General features: G+C 28.4%; 1 protein-coding gene across 1 annotated transcript; it reads right to left on the bottom strand.

Moving 5' to 3' along the window:
* Positions 1–10474: 10474 nt before the first annotated feature.
* Positions 10475–13244, bottom strand: LOC130980348 (uncharacterized). The gene is made up of 9 exons (XM_057904039.1): positions 13047–13244; positions 12607–12791; positions 12239–12514; positions 12095–12153; positions 11794–11833; positions 11613–11684; positions 11357–11507; positions 11064–11234; positions 10475–10822 (listed from the first exon to the last, which is right to left on the bottom strand). Exons 1-9 carry the CDS (start codon positions 13242–13244, stop codon positions 10475–10477), a joined length of 1500 nt encoding a protein of 499 aa, XP_057760022.1.
* Between the last annotated feature and the right edge of the window lie 966 nt (positions 13245–14210).

Genomic DNA, 14210 nt, shown 5'->3' with positions numbered 1-14210 from the left:
TGCTACATACTTCTCATGCTATGAAGCTGAATTATTAATTGGGCCAGAATAAATATTATTGATGCAAGCCCAAGTGAATGCTTTCTTATGTGCTCAATACTTGACCCAAACTTACCAGGAAAGCAAATGCTTTTAGTGGGCCAAAATTCAATAGCCCAATATTGATGAATGTTTCCATGCCTTATTCGAATCCATGAAGCAAATGAATTGCCTAAATGCTTCCAACGGATTCCACTTCATTATTTTGAAGGATTTCAAATTTAATTAATGCATTGGAAACATAAGAAAGAGAGAGAAGATTGATTTGATGGCCATTATGATGCTACACGCTACTCAATCAAAGGGAAGTAAAAGCAACCCATTTTAATTAATTTATTCAAACACACTTTATTGCTTTTCTTCATCCTCTCTCTTCTCTCTCATCTCTTTCTTCCTCTCTTCGGTTAATACACAGGAAACAATGGCTTCCTTGAAATCAAAATGGAGCTACCGAAGCAAGGGAAGGACAAGCTACAAGTCCATCACAATGATGGCAAGAAAACAAAAAGTATGTAGTGGCTGAGATAATCACCAAATATGGTAAGATTTGGTGAGGTAATCTCGGATCTTTCATACACAAAAAGAAGGAAGAAGATTCGGCCAGCAAGAAAGATCCTTGGAGGCATGGCTTGTCTTTGATTCTGCTCAACCACCACAGGGAGTAGCTAGAGTGGCGAAGTGATGGTTGAAGGCAGAGATTGAAGCAGAAGAAGTCATCATCATCATGAAGCATCAAGGGCCAGAAATCCATCTTGGAGAGGAAGCCAAGGATGGAGCGCTCGGATTGGTGAAGAGTGATGACCAAGGAAGGACTAGAGGTATTTGCATGTTGGTTCTTGCATTAGTTACCTCTTCTCTCTGTGTGGCCGAACCGGTTTTTGTTGAAGGAAAAGAAGCTGAGCTCGGGTTTGTGTTTCAACTGTGAAGGCTTCACTTCTCTATAAAAGAGGTGAACAGTCATGGTTTGATGCAAGGAGTAAGATTTGAGAGTGCAAGGCACAGAGTTCTCAGAGCTACCTAAGCTAGCAGTTCTCTTCTCCTTCAATGTTTTCTGTTTAGTATTTTTCTGTTTAATTTTGTCATGTCTTGAGTCTCATGGAAAAAGGCAAACAGTGAGGTTTGTATGAAAAAGCCATAGAGCAGAAAAAGGCAGAGAGTGCAAAATTAAAAGAAAAAGCCTTAGATGTCTTAGAGTTCCTATGTACATCTGTGTTGTGTTTCATGATTCTGTGGGAATCCCCTTGTAAGTTGGGTTAGCACTTTACAAGTTGTAATCTGGATGATTATAGTGAAATTCCATCATTGTTGTGATGGAGACTGGATGTAGGCTGCACTGCACTTAGCAGCTGAACCAGGATATATCTGGGTGTTATCTTCTCTCTCTTCCTACTTCAATTCTGTTTTTACTGTTCTGATGAAAAATAAAAAATGTCTCGTGTCAAGTGACGAAACAAAATGAAAATGTCTCGTGACTAGGGACGAGATAAAACAGAAAAGTCTCCTCTAAAATCCAGCAAGTGTCAGCAAGCAGAAAAGGGGGCTAAGATTCAACCCCCCTTCTCTTAGCCACTAAAACCATCATTTTATATATATATAATACTTATAATTTTATATTTAAAATTATATAATTATAATGATAATTAATAAAATAATTTTAGACGATTTAAATTAATTTTTTTTCTCGTAAATGTTATTCTTAAATTAATAATAGATAATTTGAACTAAACTCTGGCAATAAATGGAGAAATTTGCATGCTCCTAAAGCATGCCATAATGACAAACTTTTATATATAACTAGTGTAAGTTTTCGTACGTAATAAATATTTTTATATTTAAAATAATTATATATTTCTTATATTTTTTAATAAACTTTTATATATTTATAATTTTTTAAGTTCTAATTATTGATGTTAGCATGTTGTAATAATTTATATATATTGATTGAGAATTATAATTTTTGTGATTTTACTAGATTAATATATGTGCAATGGGGCTAATTGTATTTGTTCAATTTTTTTAATAGGTGCTTTATATATGATTTGTTTAATTTTTTTAATTTTTTAATATATATATTTTAAGATTATTTTATAGCTAGTAATATTAAAGAAGACACACAAAGCAATAGTGTTGCTCTTAATAATATTGAGATTAAAATTTAGAGTAATACTAATCCATTTCATGTTAAATTTATAATAATCAGACATTAGTTTTTTTTTTTAGTTTCATATTATTTGGCATTATATGAATTTTATGTTTGCATTTTAATTTATGTATGAATTTTATTTTATTTTTTATCTTAATTTATATATGAATATATAAATTTTAAAGTGTTATTTAATTGTTATACGGCGAGTAAGGGTGGGAAACAGTAACGGATCCAGAAAATTTAGATAGTAGGGGCAAAATATATATAATATAATAATTTTTATAATAAAAATATTATTATGCTTATATAAAAAATTAGCTATCAAATTATCTACTATGAATTTGTGTATATATATATATATTATTTAATTTATTTTTAATATATATTTTATATTTTAAAATTTATTTTGTACAAATAATTATTTTTTATGTATACATAACATAATTGTTGATATAATTATATTTTGTTATTATAAATATGATTAATTTTCAGAATATCTAATTACAAATTAAAAAACTAAAATAGTAATTTAAATAATAATATATAATTTAAAATTTTATTTTTTTATATTTCATATTTTAAAAAAATTGAATAATTTTTTATTAACAATATAATTAAAATGTCTCATATATATATATATATATATATATATATATATATGTTGTTAAACAATTATTTAAAAATATTTAAAACTCACATTTCATACAATTAGCTCTGATATTAATGCTATTCAGTGTTGAAAAAATTTATTTAATTTGTGTAATCATTATAAAAAAATTAAAACTAATTTTAAAAGAAAAAACACCAATGGATAAATTCTTTCAAATTTATTTCTAAGAAAGAACACCAACCTAATTTAAATTTGAGAATTTATTATTATAATACAATCTAATATGAAGTTTTTCAATTGACTATCAAGTATCACAAGTTAAATAAAAAATTATTGTAGAGTCAAATTTAATAATTTAATGAGACAAATAATAATAATAATAATAATAATAATAATAATAATAATAATAATAATAATAATAATAATAATAATAAAATTATTATTATTATTATTATTATTATTATTATTATTATTATTATTATTATGTACTATTCAAAAAAATTTCAAATTGTAGTGGGAGTGCTTGCTCCACTGCAATATAAGTAGATCCGTCTTTGGTGGGGAGGGTACTCGCAGGAGAGGGTTAGGATACAACATTCTAATATCCACAAACATAGGTGGGGCAGATAGTTGAAAAGTTTAAAGACGGCGGGACAGGGTCAACTAGGAAAAAAATAAGCTCCATTGCCAATTCTATACGTAGTAGATTAGTTTTTGACATGTTCAGTTAGAAAATACTGTGGAAAAAAGTAGTAGTTATCTTTAAAGTAGAATAATTTCTCATTGATAGCAATGTTTAATTATGGAGATTTGTTTTTGTTGAAATTTACATGCGATAATTTTATTTGTTAGTATCAGATTCATTATTGAAATCAAAACAATATGATCAATATTGTTATCTGTTAAAATTTCACATTTTATGACATGATTTTTAAGTTTGCAAACTTATAAACTTATGGCATTACAAAAGCTATTAAGTTGATTAATATTCCTTGATAACATTACTGAAACACAATCGTTGAGTATTAGTTTGTGGGAAGAGAATCCAACAACAATTTTTGTTATTCAATATATAATTTATTCTATTGTAAAATGAATTATTATTTGTTGGATTGGTAAATATATATTTCTTATAATTTCTTACACTATTTTATTTGGTAATGTTTTCGTGCAGTACACAGAATAATTAATAAAAATATATAAAATTTTTATTAAAAAATTAAATAAAAATATATAATAATTATTACTATAAATATTTTATAAAGTTATAATTAAAATCATAGGTTAACGATTTTTAATTCTGAAAATATTAAAAATAATTAGTATTTGTTTTAACTAATTTGAGTTGGTTGAGTGGTAATCTCACTCGTCCACTTAAGAAAGTATTATGGTTTCGAATCTCGTCTTGTGTATGTAATAACTCATTGACTAGTGACATACCCTTAATAAATGAAACTTCAATACGTGGTGGATTAGTTCTCGGTAAGAAAAATACGATGAAAAAATAGTATTTGTCTTGAAAGTAGACCATTTCTCATTGATAACAATACTTGTGAAGAGTTGTCTTTGTTTAAATTTAAATGTGACAACTTTATTTGTTGGTATCATATTCACTCATAAAGTCAAAACAATATGATCAAAGTTGTTACCGGTTAATATTTCACATTTTATGACATAATTTTTAAGTTTTCAAACTTATATAGACTTATATCACTACAAAAATTATTAGATTGATTAAATATTCCTTAGGAATATTATCAAAATACTATCGAAGAATATTATTTTATATAAAAAGAAAGCTTAATAACTTTTTTAATATATAATTTATTCTATTGAAAAATAAATTATTATCCCTATATTGATAAATGCATTTTCTCCTTTTTTTATACCAATATATTTGATAATAATTACCATTAAAGAAAAATGAATGATTATACTATTTTAAAATTAATTTTAGTCAATAAGATAAAATTAAAAATAATTTTTTTATACAAATTTAAATTTGACTTTAGAATTAACAACTCATCATTTTTAATTTTAATAACAAAAACAAAATTAGTTAGCTACAAAAATTCGGTATTTAATCATTTCAATCATTTAAATTTTAATTTGCAAAAATTGAGTTAGAAATTAATTATAACTTAATAATTAATTATACACACATATATATATTAGTGCGTAAATAATAATATCTAATGTATAATTTATTTATTTTTTAATAGGATTAATGTATAATTTATTGAGGATTGATTTATTATCCAAATTTTTTTTAGAGAAAAACTTTAAACGGCGCTGACAATTACTTCAAAAGACAACGAGACCTTCAACAAAAAAAACCCTTTCCGGCCCTTGATCTTTAATTTTATGGGACCGATTAGCCTTTCTGTCAATATTTTTTATCATTGATACAGGGGCTAATCAGCCCCATAAAAATAAAAATTAGGAGCCGGAAAGAGTATTTTTTTTGTTGAGAGTCTCGTCGTCCATTCGAAATAATTGTAAAGGGTCGGATTGGGATTCACTCTTTTTTTAACATTATATAATGTGAAAGTAGTGATTTTATTTTTTTATAATTATTTAAAAAAATTCATAATTTTTTTAGTATGTAATTAATTTAATTAGTAACCTTTATTATTATTTTTCTACCAAAAAATTATATTTATACTATTTATATATTTTTATAATACTAATAAATAAATTGGTATTTTATACTATTATACTTATTGTCCTAAATAATAGCTTAAGTTGTATGTTAAATAATGTAAATTATATTTTGTATATTAAATTCATTAAATTAATCAATACTAAGAGGAGAAAAATTGTGTAATAAATCATATGTTATAAAAATTAGTTAATTTACACATAATTTTTTTTACCAAAGATAGGGAGACTCAAATCCACAACCTCTAAACGAGTATGAAGAGACTATGTCATTTGAGCTATAACTTATTGACGTTAATTTACACATAAATTAAATTTATTAAAAATAAAAAATAATTTATCATATATATAATAATCTTTAATATATATAGTGTCATGTATATATTAGGATGATATATTTTAATTATGTGAATTATTATTATTATTCACTTTTTTATTACGATAGTAAATAATATTTAAGACTAAAAAAGAAAAAAAATATAATTAGAATATTTTTAGTTTGATTAAAAAATCTCTTCTAAGCATATCCAACTTTTATATATACTAAATGTAATAATATTTAATAGTATATTATGTGTTATAGCAATGACTAAAAATATTAACTTAAGTGAGCAAAATTAACATAGGTCCATTGCTCGAATCCTAAATCCGAATTAAGTTTATTATCTTAAGACTCAATATAGATGAAGTTCTTGTGTCCCATCTCAAATCGGCTCAAATTGAATTTCTGTTGTTAGTTAGAGATGGTAATGGATATTCGTATGGGTTTGATAGACTTTCTTTCCCATCCTTTACTCATGTTTTAAAAAACATCACCCGTCCCCTCTTTATCTTCGTCGCAAGTCCCTATTTAATTATCCTCTTAGGGAATGCAGATATCCACAGTTATCTATAGATATTCTTTGATTTTTTTTTAAATTAACAAAGAAAATTCATAATATAATAATCATAAAATAATCAATTCAATATAATTCAACATAATTTATAACATATTTATTATGAAAAATAATATTTTTAAAATAAAAAATATGAGGAGTGTTAATAGAAAATGAGAACTTAAAGTTATATATAAGTAAATTAAAATGATGTATTTAATGTGATTTGCAAGAAAAAATTCTCGTTATTCAAGTATAATATACATTTTATTATTTTGTACGAAACAATATTAGTTTTAATTTATATATTATTATTATTAGGTATTAAAAATAAACCGTGTTTGTATTATTAGTATTTTTTTTGACATTTTTAACCTCTAACTGTGATTAAATCTAAAAGCTTTCTCACCTCGTTAGAAACAAATATAATCTAATAAATTTTGATCTGATAGTGTTATACATTGAGATAATCATAGTAGAATTAACTTTAACGAGTTAATGATACGGTGTTTAGTTATCATAGGAGTTTTTTACACAAAATTATCAATCAATTATATATGATTTCTGATGAAAATAATATATTCAACATGAATGTTGTTTATTAGGTAAAAAAAAAAAACCAAATTGAAAAAGAAAAATTTATTACAATGGTTATATTCATTTTAACAAATATTCTTTTATCCAATACTATAGAAAATACATTGGTCATCCTAATTACTATAATCTAACTTCCATCGGCAATGGCAATAGTAGAATGCTTAAATTGAGTCATTTCTAGATTATGGTATTCGTCAAACAAATAATCAATTAAATATTTATCCATATATTATATTTTGAGTGCGTTTATACATAAAAAAAAGAAAAGAAAAAAAGAAAAATTAAAATAGCAAGAGCAATAAAAATAATGATTCTTAGAGCAACTCTAATAGAATCAATTTTAGGTATCAAATTTGACCCATATAGTAAATGAACTGATTTAAAAATAAAATTTGCATTAGATATTATTTTTGAAATGATACTAATATCAGTAAGGAGATACTGGTATCACTTTAAAAAAAGAAGAGTGAAATGTTGCCACTTGTTTAAATTCATCCATTAAATAAATATTAATGATGTTACTAGAACGTTATTTTACTGTAACGTTATAACAAAGACTCAATTAAAATTTACTCAAATAAATTAGATGTACTTATTTATACTCTATATTTTATTATTTTATTTTTTATTATTTTATCAATTTAACGTAATTTTTTTTAATTACGTATAAAATTCTATTTTTTTTCAATCTATATATAATTATTAATTTTATAATATTATTTTAGTTAAATTTTCACCATTTAATTAAATTTATTTAAAATAACAAAAAATAATTTAAAATTTAAATTAAAATAAAACCAAGGATTAGAGTGACAAATTTTATATTAAGTTTCAAATCAAGTATTATGATATAACTTACAAATATTTATGTGGCATCTTGGGGATCTAAAATAAAATAAAATTAATACCAAGCATTAGATATGTTTTTATAAGTTTGTTTGACCATCTATATATAAAAGACCAAAAGATCATGATTATCTAACGAAATTAATTTGTGTTTATTACATTCAATTTGAATAAGAAAAAAAATTATTTTATTTTAGTTTGGTCCTTAATTCACATGATTTGAATTTGACTCAATACTCCAATAGATATGATTTGATTTGATATGATTATTAATTGAAAATATTTCAATTGTCTATTTTATTCATAGATTTATTATTTTAATGACTAATAAATTAATCAAATCAATTAACTAATATACATAATTAGTATAATTAATTTGATTTATTAAATTAAAAAATACTACCAGAATATAAAAAATAAATTAAAAAATATTACCAAAATAAATTGATATAAATTATAATAAATTATGTGATATTTAAATATTTAATCAAATAATTAGTTGATATAATTAATTTATCATAGTAAATTATATTTAATGAGTTAAAAAAATAAATCGCGAAAACGGGTCACATTAGCTCCATCATTAAGTGCAGAAACTCAATTTTTATATAATAGAATAAATAATAGATTAATAGCTAAAAGTTAGTAATAGTTTTTTTTTCTCTAATTTTAGTTGTAGAACGCATGTCTCTTTATAGCATAGTTGTGAGAATGGGAATCGGTCAGACTGTTAATTTATTAATTTACTGGTTTAACCTGTGGATCACTAGTTAAACTGGTGATTCAATTTCACTTAAATAAAAAATATAAAAAATAAAAAATTTAATATTAAAATTTGAATTAGTTAACTATAATAATATCTTAATTTAACAATAATCAAGTCTTAATTAGTTAGTACTACTATAATAATATCTTAATTTAACACAGAAGAGTAATAATTCATAAATTATATCTAAGGAATAATTCAACAATTCACAAACTAATTCACAACCAATCCAAAACTAATTCAACAATTCAAAACTAATTCAATATTTCAATTCAGCCACTGCCATATTTATTTCTAATCAGTTCATCAACCAATAAACAATAAAAATTACAGCAATAACATAAGAAAATTTAGCAATTTAACAAATTCAAAAATTTAGCAATTCATAAACTAATTCAAAATTAATTCAAAATCAATCCAAAACCAATTCAACTAATTTACCAATTCAAAACTAATTTAGCAATTCATAAACCAATCAACAATAACATTTACAGTAATAACAAGAAATTTCACAGGAAAAAAAACTAAAAAAACAAGTAAATGTTCACGACAGAGAGGATAGTGGAGCAAAAGAGCAGTGGAGCACACCACGAAGAGAGCTCATGGCAGAAAAGCAGTGGAGCACACCAATGAAGCAGACAGAAATAGAGATGCGAGCGAGATGCAGGCAGCCTGAGGCGGAGACGCGAGACGTGAGCGGAGGAGAGCTGGTGGCGATGGAGGTGCGAAGTGAGAAAAAGAGCAGAAAAGAGCAGAGCAGAGATTGGCGAGCAGCGACGGACGATGGCGCGACGACAAAGACGTACAGAGCCATAGAGACGCGACAACGCAAGGCAGGCAACTCACAAATGGAGGCGACGACGCAATGACAAAGACGCAGAGGAGTGACGGCATGAGGCAGAGATGCTGGCGATCATGAGTGTAAGAGAGAGAGAGAGAGTTCCTTAGCTGGAGGACAAGGATGCTTCACTTCGAGCTCGAGGAACTGGGTTCGGTTAGTTAGTTTTTTTTTTTTTTTCTTAAGGCATTAGAAACAACGCCGTTTTAGGAAGAGGGTAAAAAAAATCGAATCGACCAGTTATTTAAACTGCCAGTTCATCAGTTTTTACCAAAATTATAGTTCAGTTGGATCGGTTTTATATCCGGTTCATCGATTTTTCGGTTATAAGGGAGTTGAGTTTGGTTGTTTCGGGGGCTACATGCGAAATAAATGAACTCTTGGTCCTTAGTGGCATTATTAAAATCACTTTCGACATTAAAATACTACAATTAATTGTTAACATGAACCGTTGTCATTATGCAATCATTATTGAGTAGTTTAGGCAATTATTAACTAGCTGTACTATACTAATTTTTGAGACATTCTTACATCCATTCCATCTAGTAGTTTAGGCGGCCATTCAATTCTTTTAAGGAAAAGTCTAGGAGCCCAGCAGTTTTATTGAATTTTGACCAGCATGTAACCAGCAGAAAAAGGTGAACTATTAGATGAAATCTCATATCAATCTCACACCATCAAATCATCATTGATGGCTAGTTGATGGCTAACAATCACAAAAATTGCTGGCCCCCTAACATTGCTCTTCTTTTAAAGAAAAAGAGAAAAGAGAAAAAATAGCATACAGAAAATTAAAGAAGAAAAACATTTTTTATCAATAAAAATACAAATTCTCCTAATTTTCTTCGCGAAAATACAGAAATATTTACGCTTAAAAATATATTCTCTTTATTTTTTTACACTGTTCTCCAATTTTTGTCTTGCGACCTGCATGGAGTACCATTTACATATTTGAAAATTTCTCATAACAAAACAGAAAAAAATAAAAAAGGGAAAAGTAGTATACACAAGCCCCAGACCCCCATACCTCCTTGATTGATATACTTACCTTCCTCAACTTGTACATAAATTAAAAACAAAATAAAAAAAATTGTGTCTAGATGTGAGAGTATATAGAGAGGGGTTTGTCCCAGCAGAGAAAAGCCTCCGCTACCCATGCTAAGACCAAGATAACCATGATGATGGAGAGAGATATCATAGAAGACCACAACAATGTTGTTGAAGTTCTTATTGGCCTGCACTGATGCTCCACAATTTCAGTAACTTTGTTCTTTACCAAGGTGCAATTTGACAGCCTTTGCAAGTCTGGATATATGTCCAACAAGTCCTGAATGGATCTGCTATAGGCATGAGCCATGTTGTACGACGATTCTGTTATAAATCTTCCCTCTTTTCTGCATTCCTCTCTTGTCTTCTCTTTGTGGCATGTAAACTTTGCAAGTATCTATATGCCCAAATAAACTTTGTTCTATGAAATAGCTAGCACTATGTTGGTCCAATAAGGTATTTAACATGGTGGAAACTCAGGTTAAGTCGATTTCACGTAAAGTTGATACTTGAGAGCCATTAGATGATTTGACTGATTTGACTAAATTTTCATCTAACAACCCTCAAGTTTTAGTTTCACGTGAAGTCAACTGCACCTGAGTTTTCACCATTGAGCATAAAGATATGTGAATACTTACTTTTGATGTTTCGCCAATTGGGATGGCACCTTGGGAGCAGCTTTGTGGAATGTAGGTATAGTTTGGAGCTGCAGAGAAAGGGTCACAAATCTTGATTTCTCCCATTATTTCTTCACTTTGTTCACCTACTACTCCTAGCAGCCGATAAGCCACTGACATATTGGAATTCAACTGAGACAACAAAATAATATGAAAAACAAAACCATTGTATCATCAGAACCTATATAGTACTAAATTACTAATATATTCATTACTATGTAGCTGATGCAGAAGGAATCAACCAAATTTTCTACCTCAACTATGAAACTGTGGATGGTGTATCCTATTTCAGTAATCAATTTGCCGGAGAATGATGCATTAACGCAAGGCAACATGGAGCCAAGGCTACTGTTCTGTGGATTTTGTTCAAAATCCTCAAAGGCAGAGCATGCATCATCAGCAAAACTGCATTCACAGTTACAGAACAACATTGTGAATCTAGTAAAAAAAAAAGATGGTTCAGTTCAATCCCGCACGGTAACGAAAGGTATAACAATTTGTTATACTTACGTGTGAAGGAAAAAATCAAAACCCGTCAAGAACCAGCACAGGCTTGTCAAGATCCAAAAGCAGGAAATTACGCTGAAACAAATGCAAAATCAAATTATTTGTAGCACAAAATGCAGTATATAATAAACCTACAATCTAGTTAAATTAATATTGAAAATTCTACTATGTGTCTTAGTCTTACATTATAAATCCAGGGCGCGAATGCAGCAACAGCGGCAAAACTGAACCAAAAACCACAAAGTGAGAAAGAAAACCATTAATATTGATAAGAAGAGAATTAGCTATGAATGTGAAATCGACTATGCTACGTATACACTAAAATCAGCCACCAGTATATAATACATGTTTGGAATACAAATACATATTGAAAATAAACTAAACAACACATGTATTTATACACAAATATATTAATAGCTAATTTTAGTGGCTGATTTTGATATACGAATAGTATTTTTGGCGTAAAATAGTAACGCTTTGCTCACCAAGCGCTCCAACCAGAGTGGCTAAGTTGACGATCACAATAATCAAATGTGCTACATACCTAAGATACATACATTATACGAATGAAATTAAATGTATACAAATAAATAAGTGAATTCATGAGAAATAGTATGTAGTAGTTTTACCAAGTATGAGTGGCTTTGTGAAAGGATTGGCCAGTTGTATCGATAAAACGACGGATGACACGCGAATTGCTTCGGAGATCTTGAGTAGTGGAATTCAATCTATCACAAATCTCTGGATTGTATGGAATCAAAAGGAACTGCATTTGTTTCGTTGTCTTCATCACTCTGCCTATGGTCTCTAGAGCATCTTTGCCTATGCCAACCACAGTTTCTTTCAGTTTTTCTGTCCTCCGAAGGGTCTTCTGACTCACCACGAGGACCAAACTGGAAGCAACTCTGCAATGCAAATACATGCATATGTAACGAAGCTACTTATCCCAAAAGTTTAAGCTATTAGGCAGAGGTACATGAATTATTATATATCTTACATAGCGAGAGAGGTGAAGAATAGAAGTAAGAGGAAAACGTGGAGATAATAATGGTGCAAACATGGTGGTGAGCTTAAGCCACCTCTTAGGAACTTGTTGGCTAAGATGAAAATGGTGAAGGCTAGGCCACATAACAACCACACTCCGGCAAATGTATATCCATGGACTCCTGTAAATGCCGCAGACTGAAAAGGATCAGAAGAAGCAATAGCCCGTAAGAGAAAGTGTAGGGGCCAATACTTTCAGCACTTAACTAGTAAAAGAAAAGTGAGTAATTCTACACTATTAGATATAATTTCACACTGTTAAAAACATTAATAATGACTAATTGATGACTACAAATCACAAAACCTGCTGGTTACCAAGCACTCCTCATAGGCGTAATCAATATTTCAACGTATCACTTTGTTCAAATTGATTGAAATTGATTAAAGACTCACAGCGAGGTAATGTTTGTTTCGAACATCGAAACCTCCATGGTAACGTTTGAAGTGTCTTAAAGGATCGGGTCTGTTGAAGGTTCTTCCTTGAATAGGTGACGCCGACACTGAGCATTTATTTTGGAACAAGAAGGGATCAGAAATGAATGGCAAAAACAATATTGCAAGAAGCAAGAGGCGCTGGGTTGAGTTGAGCATGTTGAGCAAAGTGGAAGAGACAACATTATTTGCTGTCTCAAAATAATGTGAACTTTTTCAGTAAGGGGGATTTACGTTTGACTTACGGGGTAAGATAGGAATAGCTTGTGCCATGGTTTTGCGGATAATAATATTTGTATTATGTTCATGGAAGGATATCATATAAGTATTGTTAGAGATGGAGGTAACGAATCAGAAGCCGATATTCTTCGTTGTTTATTAGCATGCAAGGAATGTTAACTTTTATTAAATTTTAATGCCTCTATCTTAGCATCCATGTCTTTCTTTAATCTGTAGCTGTTTTCCCCCATCTTCCTTTTTCGAGTTTTTCTTCTCTTGCATTTCAAAGTTCAAAATTCCATTTCAGGTAGCATTGGTTTTCTTTTTTCTTTTTTTGGGGTAGGCTGAAAATGACTTTATAGAATATAATATAACAGTTCAACTTTTAATCACTATAGCCAATGTTTAAATTCAATATTATATATTAAGAAACAAGAAACGTTGCAGAATCATTATTTCTGTCTAAAATTACTTTTTTGGTCTAAAAAATATTAGTTAGAGTAAGTGAGTAACATAACAAAGTTTGGTTGGTCTAGTAGTTAGTTCATTAGTCTACTTAAATAAGTGTCGAAAGTATAAATCCCGCTTTATGTATGCAACAATCTATTAGCCAGCGAAAACACTTAAATGAAGTTCAGCATTAAGACGGATTAGTATTTCTTTTTCTAACTTCCGAGACATCCGATAATAAAACTGAAACATTTCTAAAAGGTCGAAGATATTATCCATGAAGAAAATAGAGTTGAGAATTGCTTATCCACCTTTGCCTCTTTGGTCATAATCAAACTCTTTTTCTTTGTGGGTCATAAATCAAGCACTTAATCTCTACATTGTTTTTTGTTTTTGGGTCATGTATAGCATCGAGGTTGTTACGTTTTTAGTTTTTGGTCTACTTGAGGGATACCT

The sequence above is a fragment of the Arachis stenosperma genome, chromosome 5 (assembly GCF_014773155.1).
Source record: "Arachis stenosperma cultivar V10309 chromosome 5, arast.V10309.gnm1.PFL2, whole genome shotgun sequence".
Classification (NCBI taxonomy): Eukaryota; Viridiplantae; Streptophyta; class Magnoliopsida; order Fabales; family Fabaceae; genus Arachis; species Arachis stenosperma.
Note: the sequence above shows the minus strand (reverse complement) of the source record. Positions and strands in the feature narration are given on the sequence as shown.

Coding starts and splice junctions, on each gene's coding strand:
- LOC130980348 (XM_057904039.1), bottom strand. CDS start 13,244: ATGCTCAACTCAACCCAGCGCCTCTTGCTTCTTGCAATATTGTTTTTG. Junction 12,515..12,606: donor TTCTTCACCTCTCTCGCTAT/GTAAGATATATA, acceptor TTTGCATTGCAG/AGTTGCTTCCAGTTTGGTCC. Junction 11,235..11,356: donor TCCACAGTTTCATAGTTGAG/GTAGAAAATTTG, acceptor TTGTTGTCTCAG/TTGAATTCCAATATGTCAGT.